The 15,681-nt window shown below is 38.2% G+C and overlaps 1 protein-coding gene across 7 annotated transcripts in view; it reads right to left on the bottom strand.

Annotated features, from left to right (window-relative positions):
* The window catches only part of NR3C2 (nuclear receptor subfamily 3 group C member 2), a 218,701-nt gene that overhangs the window by 83,556 nt on the left and 119,464 nt on the right, over nt 1-15,681 (bottom strand). For all 7 annotated transcript variants that reach the window (XR_012042663.1, XM_072862470.1, XM_072862471.1 and 4 more), the window contains one exon: nt 14,835-14,974. Coding sequence is in view for 6 of the 7 variants with exons in the window: in XM_072862470.1 (XP_072718571.1) it covers nt 14,835-14,974 (140 nt within the window). In the remaining variant the exon portion in view is untranslated. The remainder of the gene's footprint in view (nt 1-14,834; nt 14,975-15,681) is intronic.

Here is a 15,681-nt window from a genome sequence, read left to right as displayed (position 1 = left end):
CAGAAGTATGAGAATATGAAGTATCACTTGTAGTTCTCAGGGCTCTATAAAACACTTGAATATCTAGAATTCAACTGCCTGGCAGTGTGCACCTTGCATACGAAGTCATTCACAACTGCCATCCCCCCAAACAAATGTATGTACAACCTGACAGATAGTTGCATTCATGAATATAGTGCTATCACTGCAGGAATACTGTCTTCCTGTTATTACTAAAAAGACTGCAAGTAAAAGACATCTTTTAAAATAGGTTAGTGTCTTTTCATTCCCTTTTTTAAATTTTATGAATAGTTTAGTATGCCAGTGCACACAACCTAAGAAATACTTATTATTATTTTTTCCCAATAGTCCATCATTATCATTCTGTTGTATGAGAGAAAATTAGCACCTATCACTTACATAATTTCAAGCAGTATTGTTAAGAGTGGAATTTGCATGCATGATATGGTGTATAGGCTAACACAAGTCCATTTGCTAAGTCCACGTGGTAAAATGGATGAATAAATAATTGAATGCTTAGCTCCAAATATATAATTATTCTTAGAAAAAAAATTAGAGCACAAGTCTGTGAAAATACATATAATAATACTCATCTACAGCTAAATACCCTAGACAAAAAATGCCCTTTCAGAAATGGAATAATATCATTAGATTCCCAAAATGTTTATAGAAAACTTGCATAAATGCCCAAGTTTTGAAAGTACAGGACTATTGCACTTCTTCCCCACAGGCATTAGCTTTAAATTAAAAATGTTGTCCCAGCGTAATGAAGAAAAGGCTTAGCAGAGTACTTGTGCAGAGCATGCAAAAGGTTTGTAAACCTTCAAACTGCAGCTTAAATTGTTTCTGTTAGAAAAAGTTACAGCTCGGTTGTTCTGATCTGTTCCCACACACAGTATCATACAGTCTCTCCCTAAGAAAGTAACATTACCTTTTTTAATATCATCCATCACCCTGCTCTGTAATAAGCATTGCTGTTCTGACGTTGCAAGAACTGTTTGCCATATGTCTACTTCCAATGCACGAGTCGCATTAGTTATTTGTTACATGGAAAGAAATGAGGGAGTTGGCTCTGCAACAGTAAGTACAAAACATCAAGTCCAGTCCTTTTCTGTATTAGAGTGCAACATAAACTAATTTCCAGATGAAGTAAAATAAATAGGCGGGTACAAACGAGAAAACTATGCTCTAGTTCTTATGCCTGGTAGTAGCCTGAATGAATACAAATATGCCATGAACAGGAAATGAGTGGAGAAAATTCCACTGTTCTGGATGCAGTTTTCAACAAGAATCAAGAAGAATTAAAGGCAAATGAGACAAGATGTAGAAATCGATAGAACTGTGTTAATACTGATAGTAATGACACCTTTTCTGGAAAAGATGTGAAACATTAAATTACAAGAATTCAAAATATTCTGTTTATCAGAATGGTCAGTAACACACAAATGACAATGCCTTTTGTTGGTATCTTGTGAGAACAGTACCAAAAGTTTCAAAGAAACCCAATTTTCTTTTAAACCAATGTTATACTGTTTTTCTGTTTTACAGACATCACATTGTGTTTTAAAATAATGCATCTGTCTTTCTATCGCAGAGGCTATTTCCATTTTGTTATTTTTCTCAGCCTGTGACTTGAAAGTCAGCCTACGTTCTAAATCTCTAGAATAAATTTCTAAAATATAACCTTTCCACATTTATTTTCTGAGGCATTTATTTAGTCCTTTTGAATTTCTTCAGATATTCTTTTCCAGGCAAGAGTCATTGAATAGTTTCAATAAACATAAAAACCTACTGCCTGAAACAGTAATTCCATTACAGCTTTTTGCTCTTATTACTGGTCATCTGGTGTACTACTGAAGAAAATCTGTAGATGGACCTTTTTTAGAATTATTATTTAATAAATCAGAAAAAATAATCTGTTGGGAAGCATGGGAGTAAATCTTGAGAGGCAGAATATCATTCAGACTTGAAAGAGCTTTTAAATCTGTCTTTCCCATTTGCAACCACCTATTAACTAGCAGTGTGAGTCAGCAGGAGATCTTCATTAGGTCCAGGCAGAAGCCGGAGCTCCTCTAGCAGTTAACCAGGCTCTGAGAGGGTAACCCTTGGCTGTGTTTCTCCTGCACTTGCTGCCTTTGGTCTGAGCTATTTACTTTTCAACTAATAGATTGCAAAGCCCATCAATGTAAAGCAAAGCAATTTCATAGAGCAAAAAACATCAGAGACATTTTCTAGATGAAAATCAACTAAACCCAAAGCAGATCCTGTTGCTCTGAAAAGCAACAGTGGAGGGAATGTCTGGAGCAAGGAAGACTTACCCTGGGAGGAGGAGGATCAGCCTAGGGAACATGTAACAAATGGGACATCATGGGCTGCACCCAGGAGCACTGAGGGAGCTGACTCATGTCACTTACAGACCACCTGTGATTATCTTTGAAAGGTCATGGCAATCAACTGAGGCTCCCAAGGACTAGAGGATGCAGGTGTCACTTCTGTCTTCAAGAAGAGCAAGAATACTTTTTTTTTTCCTTAAAATGGTGAGGACGGTCAAACAGGTTGCCCTGAGGCGTTGTGGAGTCTCTGCCCTCCATGTATCCCTCTGAGATACTCAAAACCCACCTGGACACGATGCCGAGCAACCTGCTCTGGGCAGGAGGGTTGGACTAGATAATCTCCAGAGGTTTCTTCCAACCTCAGCAATTCTGCAATTATATGATAATGCTCTTTGATCTGAACAAAGTTAATCCACACTAAATGGTGGTCTTTTCATAAACCTATGCACATTAGCACAGCCTTTGATAGTCCCAAAGATGCAAAGTGATTAAGGCATATCTTCCATATCAAAGAAATGCTATACCCAGTATTAGATGAAGTTTTATACAAGGAAGCTTGAAACAAAACAACAGGAAGAAAACTATAGCTTCTAAAAAGAAAAATTATACTGTGAAACTTCTGCAGCATATTCAGAAAAGATAGTAAATGAACCACATCATAATAATGTGTTTTGGTAACCTGTGCAGAAAACTTACACAGTGTAAAGGTTCAAATGGAAATATTAAACATGTTGGGATGTACTGTGTGAACAAAGGTAAGGAAGGATGAATTTGAGGAACCGTAACATAAATTCCCTCTAATGCAAGTATCAGTATGTACTAAGCAGAGAAGCTGGATTACAGCCCTCACAAATTCACTTCAGTCAAATGGTTTAGGCACAGCTCCTAAGACCTTGAGGCACCTTGTTGCTATTTAGCTGCAAGTAGGTTTCCTAGGAAGCATCACCACCATCAATGTTTTCTGCACATGACCACCATCTAGGAACCTTGCTCTGGTTGCTGTCACTGAACAGGTAAGAAGTCTCAAACTTTCCAACACCTCAAAACCTGAATTCTGATCCTCAAAACGGATTAACAGAAGTCTCCAACTACATTATGTCTTACTTCTACACCCTCGCTCCCGCCTTGCCAGACCTCTAGCTTATCCTGGGGACAATATGTATGGTGATCTAGGATGAATCAGGACCACAAAGTCAAAAGGACTCTCATCCTTGGAGTCCACATTTGCATGCTACCAAAACCAAAGTATGTAAAGGCTTAGAGAGATTTAAAGAAGAAAGAGAGGGAAAGAGAGGAGAGAAAAAGTCAATGCCTGAGGCACTTGAATGGCGCCCTGGAGAACTGGACTGCATCTCCTTTGCCATGGACTTACTTTATAATAATAAGCAAGAAAAATCACTAATTATCCTCCTTGTTTCCTGAATATCCGACTTGAGATCCAGAGTCTGATTTGCAGTGGTTTAAATGATCATAGCTGCAAGTAAAATCAATGGGAATTGCACTTTGGACATATTAAAGTGCTATAAAATGCCAAGTACTTCTGCCCCCCGAGGTCCTAAATATCATAAATCATGAACCCCAAATCCATGGGTATGTCTGAGCTTAATCTGTATCTTAACTCCTCAACTGTAAAACAGGGGTAATAACCACTCATTTTATCTTGTATTGCAAGGATAAATTAAACAATGTTTGTGAAGCACTTAGATATTACAGTGATGAGCACCACAGAAAAGCTCTGTAAGAAATGAGTAATTATGTCTTCTGAGCAAGGGATGAATAGTAATCAGCAGTGAAGGCACAGGACCATATAGTGAGCAATGAGAAGAATACAAGATATTGAATAGCTGCTCATTAATTGAACATTATCCAATCTGTTCAATGAACAAGGCAGAGGTCTCATGGAAAAAGTTGTATGTGATTGTGTAATTAAGGCTGAATTAGAAATCATTACATGTGGTGCAGATGAACAAAGAATACGCAGGCCACTAGCATTCATTATTTTCATATTTAGTTGTGATTTTGCAAACTTGATTTTTTTTCTCCCCAAGATATTTTTAAAATAGCAAGCTGAAAAAAACCCAAGCAGCTCAAAACCCCTGAAACCCCATTGCACCTAATGTAAGAACCCACACAGAGGAGCAGAAAGGGGTGGGAGAGGACACAACCACCTCAGGTGGCCCTGCCTCTCCGAACTCTGAAATGGGAGAAGAAAGGGTCTGCGACACTGCCTGTGAACAGGAGCAGGACATCAGCAAGTTTTACTGCACAAGAACCACAGCACGCATGAATCTCAAGCACATGCTTTCATCTGCTGGGTGCAGAGCCTAAACACAGACTTTAGGCTTCAGCTACACCTACATCACACAACCGCAGGTGACGTACACACCGCAGAGAAAGCTCACGTACTGGCCATTCCAACAGCCGCCCAAGCCGCTGCATCAGTTCTGCAGGAAGCACAGAGCTCCCCGTTACAGTGTCAGCAGCTGCTGGAAGCCCTTCACCTGGCACCTGAGGAGACTGAACAGAAGCCTGCTTGTTTCTGCTTGCTCTTAGTGTGGACAAGGTGCATACAAAAGCCCCACATCACCATCACTCTTGAAATAGGTGGGAATGGACTGACTGACCCACATTCCCTTTCTTAGGGCCCTGGATTTGGCAACTGAGCTGTAAGAGATGACACCAAACAATTTTATAGGTTAAAACTAGGTAATAATTCTGTCTTACAGAATTTCCTCTCCTTAAACAATAAAGAGCTGAGGGCTTCAAAGTTGACCACAGGCCATTATTGTTTCTAAAAAACCTGACAAAACTGCCTCAAGTCTAAGTCTAGACTTCAAAACTAACAGAGGCACTCCCAACCTTCAACAACCTAAAACTGTGCTGCAAAAAAAGGCTGAAATCCTGGCTTCTTTTAAGGCAATGGGAGATTTGCCATTACCTTTTCCCACTCTATTTATATCTGAGATGCTAGCAGATGCCTTGTTCCCTCTGTCTATAACAGACAGATCTGTATGTACATTTTATCTTATTTTTTTCGTCTGGAGACTGTTTTCCCACCCTCTTATTTAAAATGGGATTAGGAGATACAAAAAGATGTTTTGTTTCTGGCTTTATGTATTTATATATTTATTTTGAGGTTTTATCTATTTAGAATTTCTTTCAGCCAGGACACTGCAAAATTCCTTATCTCTGACATTCTTTTGCTGAAGGCACCTTGCAGGATTACCCCCTTTTGGCTCTTAACTACTTAACCTGAGACTGGAAGAGCCTCTTCAGTCTCTAAAAATTTTCTGAACCTTAAGGGTTGTAGAAGAGAAGTGCTATTTGCTACTAAAAGTGAAAATTATAACACTGCTTCCAAGGCTGCCAAGGCAGGTAGATAACAGCATTTTATAAAGTAGTATCTCTCAAGAAGCAGTACCATAGCTGTAAGGAGCTAAAGCATCTGACTAAGGATGTTTTATGATATTTGATATGCTTTATGCTGTTTGATATAGAAGATCTTGTACATATATTTATGTCCAATTGCAAACTCCAGTTTGAATGTTCGTGCATGCTTTAGTTATCCATTTACAGTTGTATTGTACTAGACATTACAAAAAACCCCAGCAGCACAGTGTCCAAGAAGCCAGACCAATTATACTTCAATGACAGAGGATTTCTCAGTAGCCAGGCTCTCACTTGAGGGGATTACCAGCAAACGTAACCAAGCATGAGGTCACCTGATGGTGTCTGGGGGTACCTGCAGAGGCTTAGCTGGATAGGATGGAGTTATTTCAAAAGGACTTCACTCTCCTGAGCTTTTTTCTGAACTCAAAACAAGAAAAGTCATCGCAGGAGACAGACATTCATCCGCTAGTATAAATACAAAGCAATTCTGCCTTATGCAAGATCTGAGCACTTTACATCAATTTTCAGAAATTGGAGTTCTGTATCCCTGTGAAGATCTAGGCATCCACCATCATTACAAGTGGAATATCCTAAAAATGTATTAGTTAGTTCATCCTCTCTTTTACTACTCCTACTTCCTTCAGTTTTCGAGTCAGATGAATTCTCCAGCTTTACCAGGACACAATATTAACAAAAGAGACCTCTTTGGCTTATCCTTTACTATCACAGATAACCAAATCGTATTATACATCAGTTACTTCTCTTACACTCCATTTCGAAGTAGGTACTTAAATCCTTCTGACTCCTTTCAGGAAAGTGCCCCTGAAAGTCCCTCTTTTTGGTGGTTTGCAGCCTTCTGAAAATACTAAACTAACTAATGTAATTTTTACCCATTTGCTCTTATTTCATTACAGTTCTTAGTTCAAAATAAATTCTCCTCCCTCTCAGTTGTCTGTTCCTCAATTGTGAAATATTTATAGACAGCAATCATGTCCCAACTCAGACTCTTTTTGGATAAGCTAAAAAAAAAAAAAGCTAAAAGCATTTAGTCACCTGACATAAGATAAATTTTTATTCCCCAGATCATTTCAGAAGCACTCCTAATGTGTTTACTTGACTCTGAATCAAACTGTCTTTAACATGCTGGCGACCAGAAGTATACACAAAATTCCACATAAGCATTCCCAGCATCATTTTTACTATGATGGTGTCAATACTTTCCTGTTTGCTTCAAATACTTGGTGCATCCGAACGTACGGATTTTGTATAACTACGTTACACAAATGGCTCAGCCATCTTGGAACTATTACCTAAAAGATTAATTTCCCAGCAAGCACCCTGTCTACCTTCCCTATGCGGCATATGGAAAAAATCCATTCCTTTTTAAAGAAAAGGCAGTTGAAGTATTCAAGAACACACTAAACTAATAGCTGTGACATTTGAACTTCTGTTAGCCAAAATTGTGGCTACCTTAAATCAGCATGCATTCACAGGGCCATCCCACCTCCATGAAGACTCTGATCTACCAGAATGTTACCCTGTGATGTGTTAATAAAGAAAACTAAAAAAAAAAAAAAAAAATTACTGCAAGCCAGTTCTTGTTACATCATAAGAATGCCAAAATTTCCCCTCTCTCACAAGGACGTAGAAGGTAAGCATGTGAAAGCCTGTGTGATGCTTGAATTTGTGGCGATGGAAGGCCGTTACCTAAGATAAACCAACCTTACCACTGCATATATGCTCTGTTTACTGTATATTGTACTTGTGCAGGCCAGCTATCACCTACTGAATATATTATTTTACAGATTAAGCAGTCTAGAAATTAGTATTCATAAAACAAAGAAGAAAAGACAAACAAAACAGTGCCGGAGAAGAACAGTTGCATGCAGACCTCTTAACATCATGCGAGCGTTTTTCAAGGCTAGACAGCAGCCCATATTTAAATTCTTATCCTTGTATTCATCTCTCCCTCTCTACAGCAACACCTGCTTACACGGTAAATAACAGTTACAATCACAAAAATTGCAAGTGTTGGAAAGTCTTGGGGGAGGGAAGAAATTATTAATACTTTTGGAAAGGAATGAATGTGGATTTTTAGCTTCCTTGATATAAAATATTTTTTCAAATCATTTTCCTGACCATTAACCAACTTGTGGTTCTTTGTGGCACTGCAGCTGCTAAACTCCCCCATTCTTTGCTTGTTTTAAAACCAAGACACTGTATCACCTAGATGGTTCCCAAACCTACCCCCTCCTTTCTGAAATGCTACCACAATGTGCTTGATTAGCGTTGCACTCCACATTTAACATGCATCCAGCATTTATTCTTGAGCGTCAGTCGGAGCTTCTCATGCAGGCCACGTATTCCAGGAGCCACAAGGAAAACTTCTCCTCCCATTCCACCTCTCCCCAGCTTTAAAATATTCAACTGTAATACATGCTCCATCCTTTATTAATCTTTCCTTTTTTGTGTGTCACACTTCTTGCTGCTTGTTTTTTTTCCCCTCTTTGGGGTCCCAGTGCAAACCAAGCTCCTTCCTCCTACCAGCCTCCTGAACTCTGAGCTCCTAGTAACTAAAGCCAACCAGGAGCAGGAACGAAGACTTAATTTCACTGAGCAATACTGCCTGCCAGAGCGAAAACCAGGAAAAGTCCTTTTTATATCTATGAAAGCATGGAAGGCTCGTGGCAGCTTCAAACCTACAATGACTTAATTATTTAAATTTTATTTTACACCTATTAACCATAGCATATCAAGTAAGAGTAGCAGCTGCTACATGAATTTGACCAGCTCACTTACCCTCAGCAGATCACCCATCTGCTTGCTCTTCACCTAATATTTCTGTTTGATAGGTTGTAAAACAGATTTTTGCAACAGGTCAGGAACAGAGTCAACTTCAAATCCCACATACAAATTTCTATGAAAACATATGGACATCTATACTGAGTGATGTCGAATTTAGAGAGGCCACTGACCTTATGAAAGTGGATAAAAGGAAAATTGCAGCCTGTGATGGAATAACACTGACTCCATTACAGTGAATGAACAGAAGAGTAGAGAGTGAAGAACTGTATGTATAATTAATTTTAGTAATACAGACCTACAAAATTCATGGGTGCACACACTGCAAAATGGTGTGGAAAATGCCCTTCTATAAGATATCAATTTCAGCTTCTGCAGCATAAAACATATTGCTTCTTTAAATGATCAATAAGGTAAACTTTCCTGTTCACTACTAATATTTTATAAAAATTTAAATTATGCTAATTAAGCAAATTATTCAAGAGCTATGTGTTCCAGCATTTAAATTGTCATACCTTGATATTTTTTCCACGTCAATTCAAATGAAAAAATCTAGGAGGCACACACGGAGGCTTTAGTTTCTCTTTATTTTCTGCTGGGGGGGGGTGTAGAACCTTGGGAAGTTCTTTCACTTACAGTGCATGGGAAAACCATAGGAAGATTACCTGTTTCTGAAAAAACATGTTACGCATAACATATCACTTTCCCTCTTGTGTGGCCTTCTGGAAGCAGAGACTACAGCGTACTTCCAAAAAAGAAAACCAACCAACCAACAACCCCAAAAAACCCAACCAACCCCCAAAAAAGAATATTCCTTGGATAGTATGCGTCTGGCCCATTGCTAAACGGTTGCACAGTGCCTTTGTTTGCCAAAGAACTGAATTTATCTACCACTGAATTTTCAGGCTGGCAATAGCTTGCAATCCTTCCTGCAAAGATGAATCTCTAGAAGGCTGTTTGATCCCTTTGGTTATGGCAAAAAGATCGGCCTCGGTGCCTGGTAAGGCAGACTGAGAGTTGCCCCAGGTGACTGGTGGGTTGGACCCTCGATCTTGCAGCCCAGGTTCTTTTGTTTCTGTGTTTTCAGAGCAGCCTGGCACAAAGGGAGATGAAGAATGGCACTTCATTTCCGTAACCCTATCTTTGAGGGAACCTCAGTTCCCACAGCTGTGCCAAGTCCCTGCAGATTGCTACACAAGAAATTTCATCCCTTCCACTACTGAAGCGAAGTCTTGGATAACCTGCTGTTCAAACATGCAGCGGAGGTAGGATTTCTTTGTTACTAGGCTGCTTGCTGAGGAGCACAGCACATTTAGTGTATCCAGGAGGCCATTTAAATAAGACGGCATCAGATTAGACTTTGAAAAATTTCATTCAGTTTTTCCCCCTACTTTAAATAGGCAAATAGCAAATGTTCAGGTGAAAATGAAATGCAACCCTAGAAACTTCTGTTGCTGTGACTGTCTTTCTACTTCAGAGGTGAAAAGAGATTTGTTTCTGACTTAAAATAGCAGAACTAGCTTTAAGGCGAACCTCCTGGAGCAAAATCCGAAATTTGTTGAACATCACATCTTTGTATTTAAAGAAAGGACAAGCTTCCCTATAACTAATACAATATAATTTGTTAGTTCTTCCATTTTAAGTAGCCAAAAATCTCCCAGCAAATATGCAAAATAACTGGAAGAAGATGGTCATTTTTGCTGTAGTCTTTAGCACCATTTGGAGATGAAAAAATGCCTTCCTTTTTTCTTACTTTCAAGCCAAAGGAAGAATAAAAGATTAACTTTAGCAACTTAAGAAGTGATATAAATTTTGATTTAGGACAGATTACCTCATACTTGTCTGGAACTTGAACAAATGAAGACTAAAAATGCAAAGCATACACAAGAACAGCTGTGATTTCTGACTTCAAGCCTGTTACTCTCCATAGAGAAAGCTGGTTCAGTGGAAAAAGAGAAACAAGGCTGGCCAGGTGCTTTAGGTTCCCTCACAGTATAGTGTATTTTCAGCATATGACTCTAAATTAAAGATCATAAATTGAAGTTTAAATAATTTTATGATTGGCCATATCCGTAATTTAGAAAATCATACAATATAGTTATCCTAGGTAAAAATGTATTATAAATACAAGTGTCTTAACTTTTGCAGTGACACAATTTATTAACGCTTTTATGGTTAAAGGATTTTAGTATTTGCAAGGCAGATCTAATTTATATTAATGACACAATCACATTTCTTCATACCAGACTCTTGCTCATCAAGTCAGTCAGCAAAAAGTTCATGCTTACTTGATACCAAGATTTTGCACTTCGATAATTTACATCCCTGTAATGAATTCCATCTGAAATTACTTTTGAAATTTCACCAATAAACCCATTTTAATACTTTTTTGGTCTACAGCTCTCCTTCTCATAAATTCGTTAGACATTTCCTGCAAGTCCCCAAAACAAGATTCACTGGGAATACAATTACCAGATTTATAATTGGAAATGCAAGTTTTAGTCTCTTTGTTGTTGTGTACTTTCTTGTTTTTAAAATTCAATGCAGTTGTTCTTTTCTGTTATAATCCCTCTGTTTTATAATATTCCAGAGGAGTGCAAAGGAATTGGCACTCAAAAGCTGTTCAAGGAGGGCTGACAACATTAGCAATTCTAGCCAAGACCCAAAGAGCTGGGTGGTGTCCAGCAGTCTCTCTCTCCAAATCCCCCTTCTCTTTGTTTCCATGCTTTTTGACACAATTTGTCTCCCCACTTCATAGAATGGTTTGGGTTGGAATGGACCATTAAAGGTTATCTAGTCCAACCCCCCTGCAACGAGCAGGGACTTCTTCAACTAGATCACTTGTTCTTGACCTTCCATCTGAACACCAGTTGCTCTCTCCCACGATTTCCATCCCACCATATCTTTTGTAGGACTATCAGTATGTAACTTTTTAAATTAAACTAAACAAAACTTTCATTTAATCAGTAGAAATTAATGACCAAAAGCCTCTTCCCCTTCAAAGAGAAGAGTTGCTCCGTTCAATGAGGGCACAAACTGAAACACAGGAGGGTCTGTCTGAACATCAGGAAGCACTTTTTTACTGTGAGGATGACCAATCACTGGCAGAGGTTGCCCAGAGGGGTTGTGGAGTCTCCATCCTTTGAGATATTCAAAAGCCATCTGGACATGGTCCTGGGCAACCAGCTCTAAGTGGCCCTGCTTGAGCAGGCAGGGTTGGACCAGATGACCTCCGGAAGTTCCTTCCAACGTCAGCCATTCTGTGGTTCTGTGGAAATGGCACCAGCTGTAGCTACCATATTTAATAAAAATTGGAAGAGGAGGCCATTTTTGAAATAATATAATTTCTCATGCCACTTTCTACTGAAGAATGTTTAGTGGATCAAGTAAGAAATATGTGTGTATGCGCACGCACGTGTGCATTGCATATAAAGTGTGTAAAATATAACTGGAAAAATATTCATAAATCTTTAAAAAGTCTATACACATTATTTCAAGGAAATGGTGAATGAAACTTGAGGAACCTCTTCTATTCTTTTACTACAATCTTTTAGAGAGGGAACAATTCATTTTTACTCAAATAAATTAGCCACTGTATTTATAAATTCCCCAGAAAGTTGTTTCTATGTTCACAGAGGGAGTTTTACTCTTTTCTTTGTAATAAAGACAAGAATGCAAGCACTTAAGTAAAGAACACAGCTTTTGCTCAGAGCTGAGACAGGTATGCCCAGGACCTACATGTAAGGCAGTTCTTCCACTTCGATTTATTTTTTATTTATACGAAGCACTGAAATACCATAGTTTAAAAAACATCCTTATGAACATATGATACAAAGTAATTACCACAAATATCTCATTTAAAATAGGAAACATCAGAATGTGGTGTTTTATTGGTCATGTACCTGTCTGAAAAATTTATGATGACTCTACAAAAAAATTTGTTGTTACAAAACTACCTACAGAAATTTTTATTCACATTGATAGTTTCAGGATGTTTGGAGCCAAACTGTAAGTTATGTTTTTGCTATGTCCTTTTGTGGCTAATACTCTACAATGTACTTCTATGCATATATATATACACACACAGAGAAATATATATGTGTGTGTGTACATATATATATATAAACAGAAAAGTGCAAGCCAAATTTTCGGTGTTTGCATAACAACAATGCTAGTGGTAGCATAATGAGCTCCAGTCATGTGCATACAAAGCAGAAGTCTAGACAGTGTTCACATACCACTGGTAGGAACATGTATGTTAATATAATAATTCTTAAAAAAAAAAAAAAATATATATATATTTTAAGCTAATTTAAAAAACTCTTATCTTCAATTTTTAGGGATGACAGGGTTGTTTTGTCTTTCATTTTTTGAGTGTTTTTTGCTTAACTTGTAAACTTTCAGGAATTACTGGTAACTTTTAACTACACTCTAAAAATATATTTCTATGTCTGATTACAGAGTAATCCTTGCCTAATAATTTTGGCTTCCAAGGCTTGGAAACATAGCCTTGCTACTTTGTTAACTCCTAAAGAGAATCCTTGGTAATTTTTCATAAATTCCTGTAAAGTTGGATAAGGATATCCATCAGATTATGTCAGAAAGGACATCAAAAGAGAGGGGCATGGTAAATGTAGATACACCATACCTTGAAATTACAGTGATTCAAGAATGGGAAGGAAACTTTCCTGGAAGGCAGGAAAGGAGGAAGGAAGATAACAAAAGGTGCTGTCACTTCACGCAGTATGTGCAGGTGTATGCAAAACCACCACCAAATCAAAAAATATCCTCATGATTCAGAGCCCAGCTTAGACATGGATGTCTGAAGACCCATCCATGATGTGGCATGGAAGCACATGGAGGAAATCACTCACAGAAAATATGTAAGGTTTTCCAGTTCATGTGCTACATTAAGCGACTAAAAACTCAAGGAAGAAATTAGGGAATGAAGGCATCGAGATCAGCTATTGCACAACAGTAAGGGAAAATGCTTTCAGAAGAGGGAAACCTTTTCCGTGTCCTTATAACTTTGGGAAGTTCATTTCAATTAGATTGACACTTTTGATGATAGATAGATAAATAGATTGATAGAGAGATATTACGTGAGGTCTTGACTTCAATGACGCACAAGCCCTCCAGGTCTATTTAACAGAGAGCTAAATCTTTATTGCCATCAGCAGCAGATTTAATGATCGCAGAAGGAATTAATCACATCACACACTGCCTAACTCTTCTCAGTGCACAAGCTGGACACCATATTAAGAGCCTGTTTTCTTCCTTCTAGGTTTTTCTTCATGAAAATAAATCAGTAAGTAGATATTGCCTGCTTCATCAGTGGTTGTAAGAACATTTACTCAACAGCAAAGACTTCAAAAAACCTATAGAGTATTTATGTCCTTTGCATGCCGTGAACTCTTATTCTTTATCAGGTATTAAAAACTTCATTTTTATCACTTGAAGAAGTTGCTTACGAAGTCTGTAAAGGTCAAACATTTTCTTTTACCCTAATAACCCAAGTCATGGAGAGGCAACACCTACCAGAGGTCCTGTAGCACCCTGAGTGATCCTAACTTCTTTCTATTGAGATGCCCAGGAAAGACTAGCTATACCATAATTAACATAAAATAGAGAGATGTCAGCAAAACACTCCTGTGATGATAAAGCTATCAAAATATAGTCCTTGTGAAAGTCCTAGTCCTTATTGAAGAAAATGATCTCTAAGAAAAGCACCACAATCAATTCCTTCTTCCTCACCAATCTACCACAGTACTGTAAAGCCACTTCTCTTTTGCTGAAAGACGAAGCAGATGCACTACCGAGTCAAAAGCCCTGGAGGTACCCACAGGGTACCCACAGGGAGATAACTGACCTGAGTGAATTGTACTGTCATACAAGGCTGCCAAAGCATGATGAGAAAACCGTATTCATCCTCATCCTCCAGTACAGGAGAAGCAGGAGTATGTTTACATCAATTGTATCTGTGTCCATGAAAAATTACAAAAATCCACTTGGAGGGATGGAGAAGAAGCCTGATTCAGCAGTGGCATGAGTAAAACAACACATCCTTTAGAAGGTGTACATTGCAAAACACACTGGCACATTCTACACAAATTATACCACATGTAATTGGAGTTCATTCAACTTTTTTTTTTTTCAGATTAACAACACAGAATTTTATCAATGGCAGAAAACACATAGGAAAACATATATGTGCATGTGTGCATATATATTTCTATTAAAAAAACCCCAAACCCGCACGTATTTTGTCTTTTCTTTTTTGTTGATGTTTTTTGGTTTGTGTTTTCTTACCTTCTACTGCTCTCTTGAAGAAAACTTTACAGCTGCCACATGTAACCACCCCATAATGACATCCAGATGCCTCATCTCCGCATACCAAACACACTTTGGAAGGTCTTGAAGATCCAGTTGATACACTTCTCAATGAAGAGCTGGAGTAAAAAAACCAAACCAAACAAAACAGCTATGAATATTTCAAATCACATTGGCCACAATGCAAAGTTCAATTAAGAATTTATAACAGGTATATTGCTCAAGGCACCTAACAATTAGGAAACCACAACTCTTTCTGGCAGTGCCTGGCTGAATACATGAATTGCTTTAATTAGCAAGTGCAATATTTTTATTGTCTGTTTTAAAACACCCATAATATATCAATTTTAATGTGAGAAGTTACCACAAAGGCAGTGGAATTTATTGGTAGCAGATGATTAAAACTGAAAATAAACAACAAACCAACCAACCACTCTGGCAGCGACCTGATAGCTATAAATTTTCTTTCTATTTTTTTGTTTGTTTCAAGCCTTTACAGCAAAGGAATACCTGTAATAAAACTGCTAAGACCATTTTATGAGGTAGCACAGCAAAGTAGTACGCACTCTCCTGTCTGCATTCCTGCTTACCACTACAGTTGTCATTAGCTTATATCTAATATTTCTGTAATTTAACAGCTTGCTTCCAAAGTAGTTTTGAAGCCTTTTTACATTCTGCAAGTGCAGAAGACCCTTCCATATGACTGTAGGTGCCAGAAAAGCAGCACCGGAGGTTCAGAAACCATCTCGAAGTTTTGCAGACCGATGCATCTTGCAAATGCAGCTTCAACCACCTACTGCCTTCTTAAAAGGGAGGGCATTTCTGT

This window comes from Ciconia boyciana, chromosome 5 (assembly GCF_034638445.1).
Source record: "Ciconia boyciana chromosome 5, ASM3463844v1, whole genome shotgun sequence".
Classification (NCBI taxonomy): domain Eukaryota; kingdom Metazoa; phylum Chordata; class Aves; order Ciconiiformes; family Ciconiidae; genus Ciconia; species Ciconia boyciana.
Note: the sequence above shows the minus strand (reverse complement) of the source record. Positions and strands in the feature narration are given on the sequence as shown.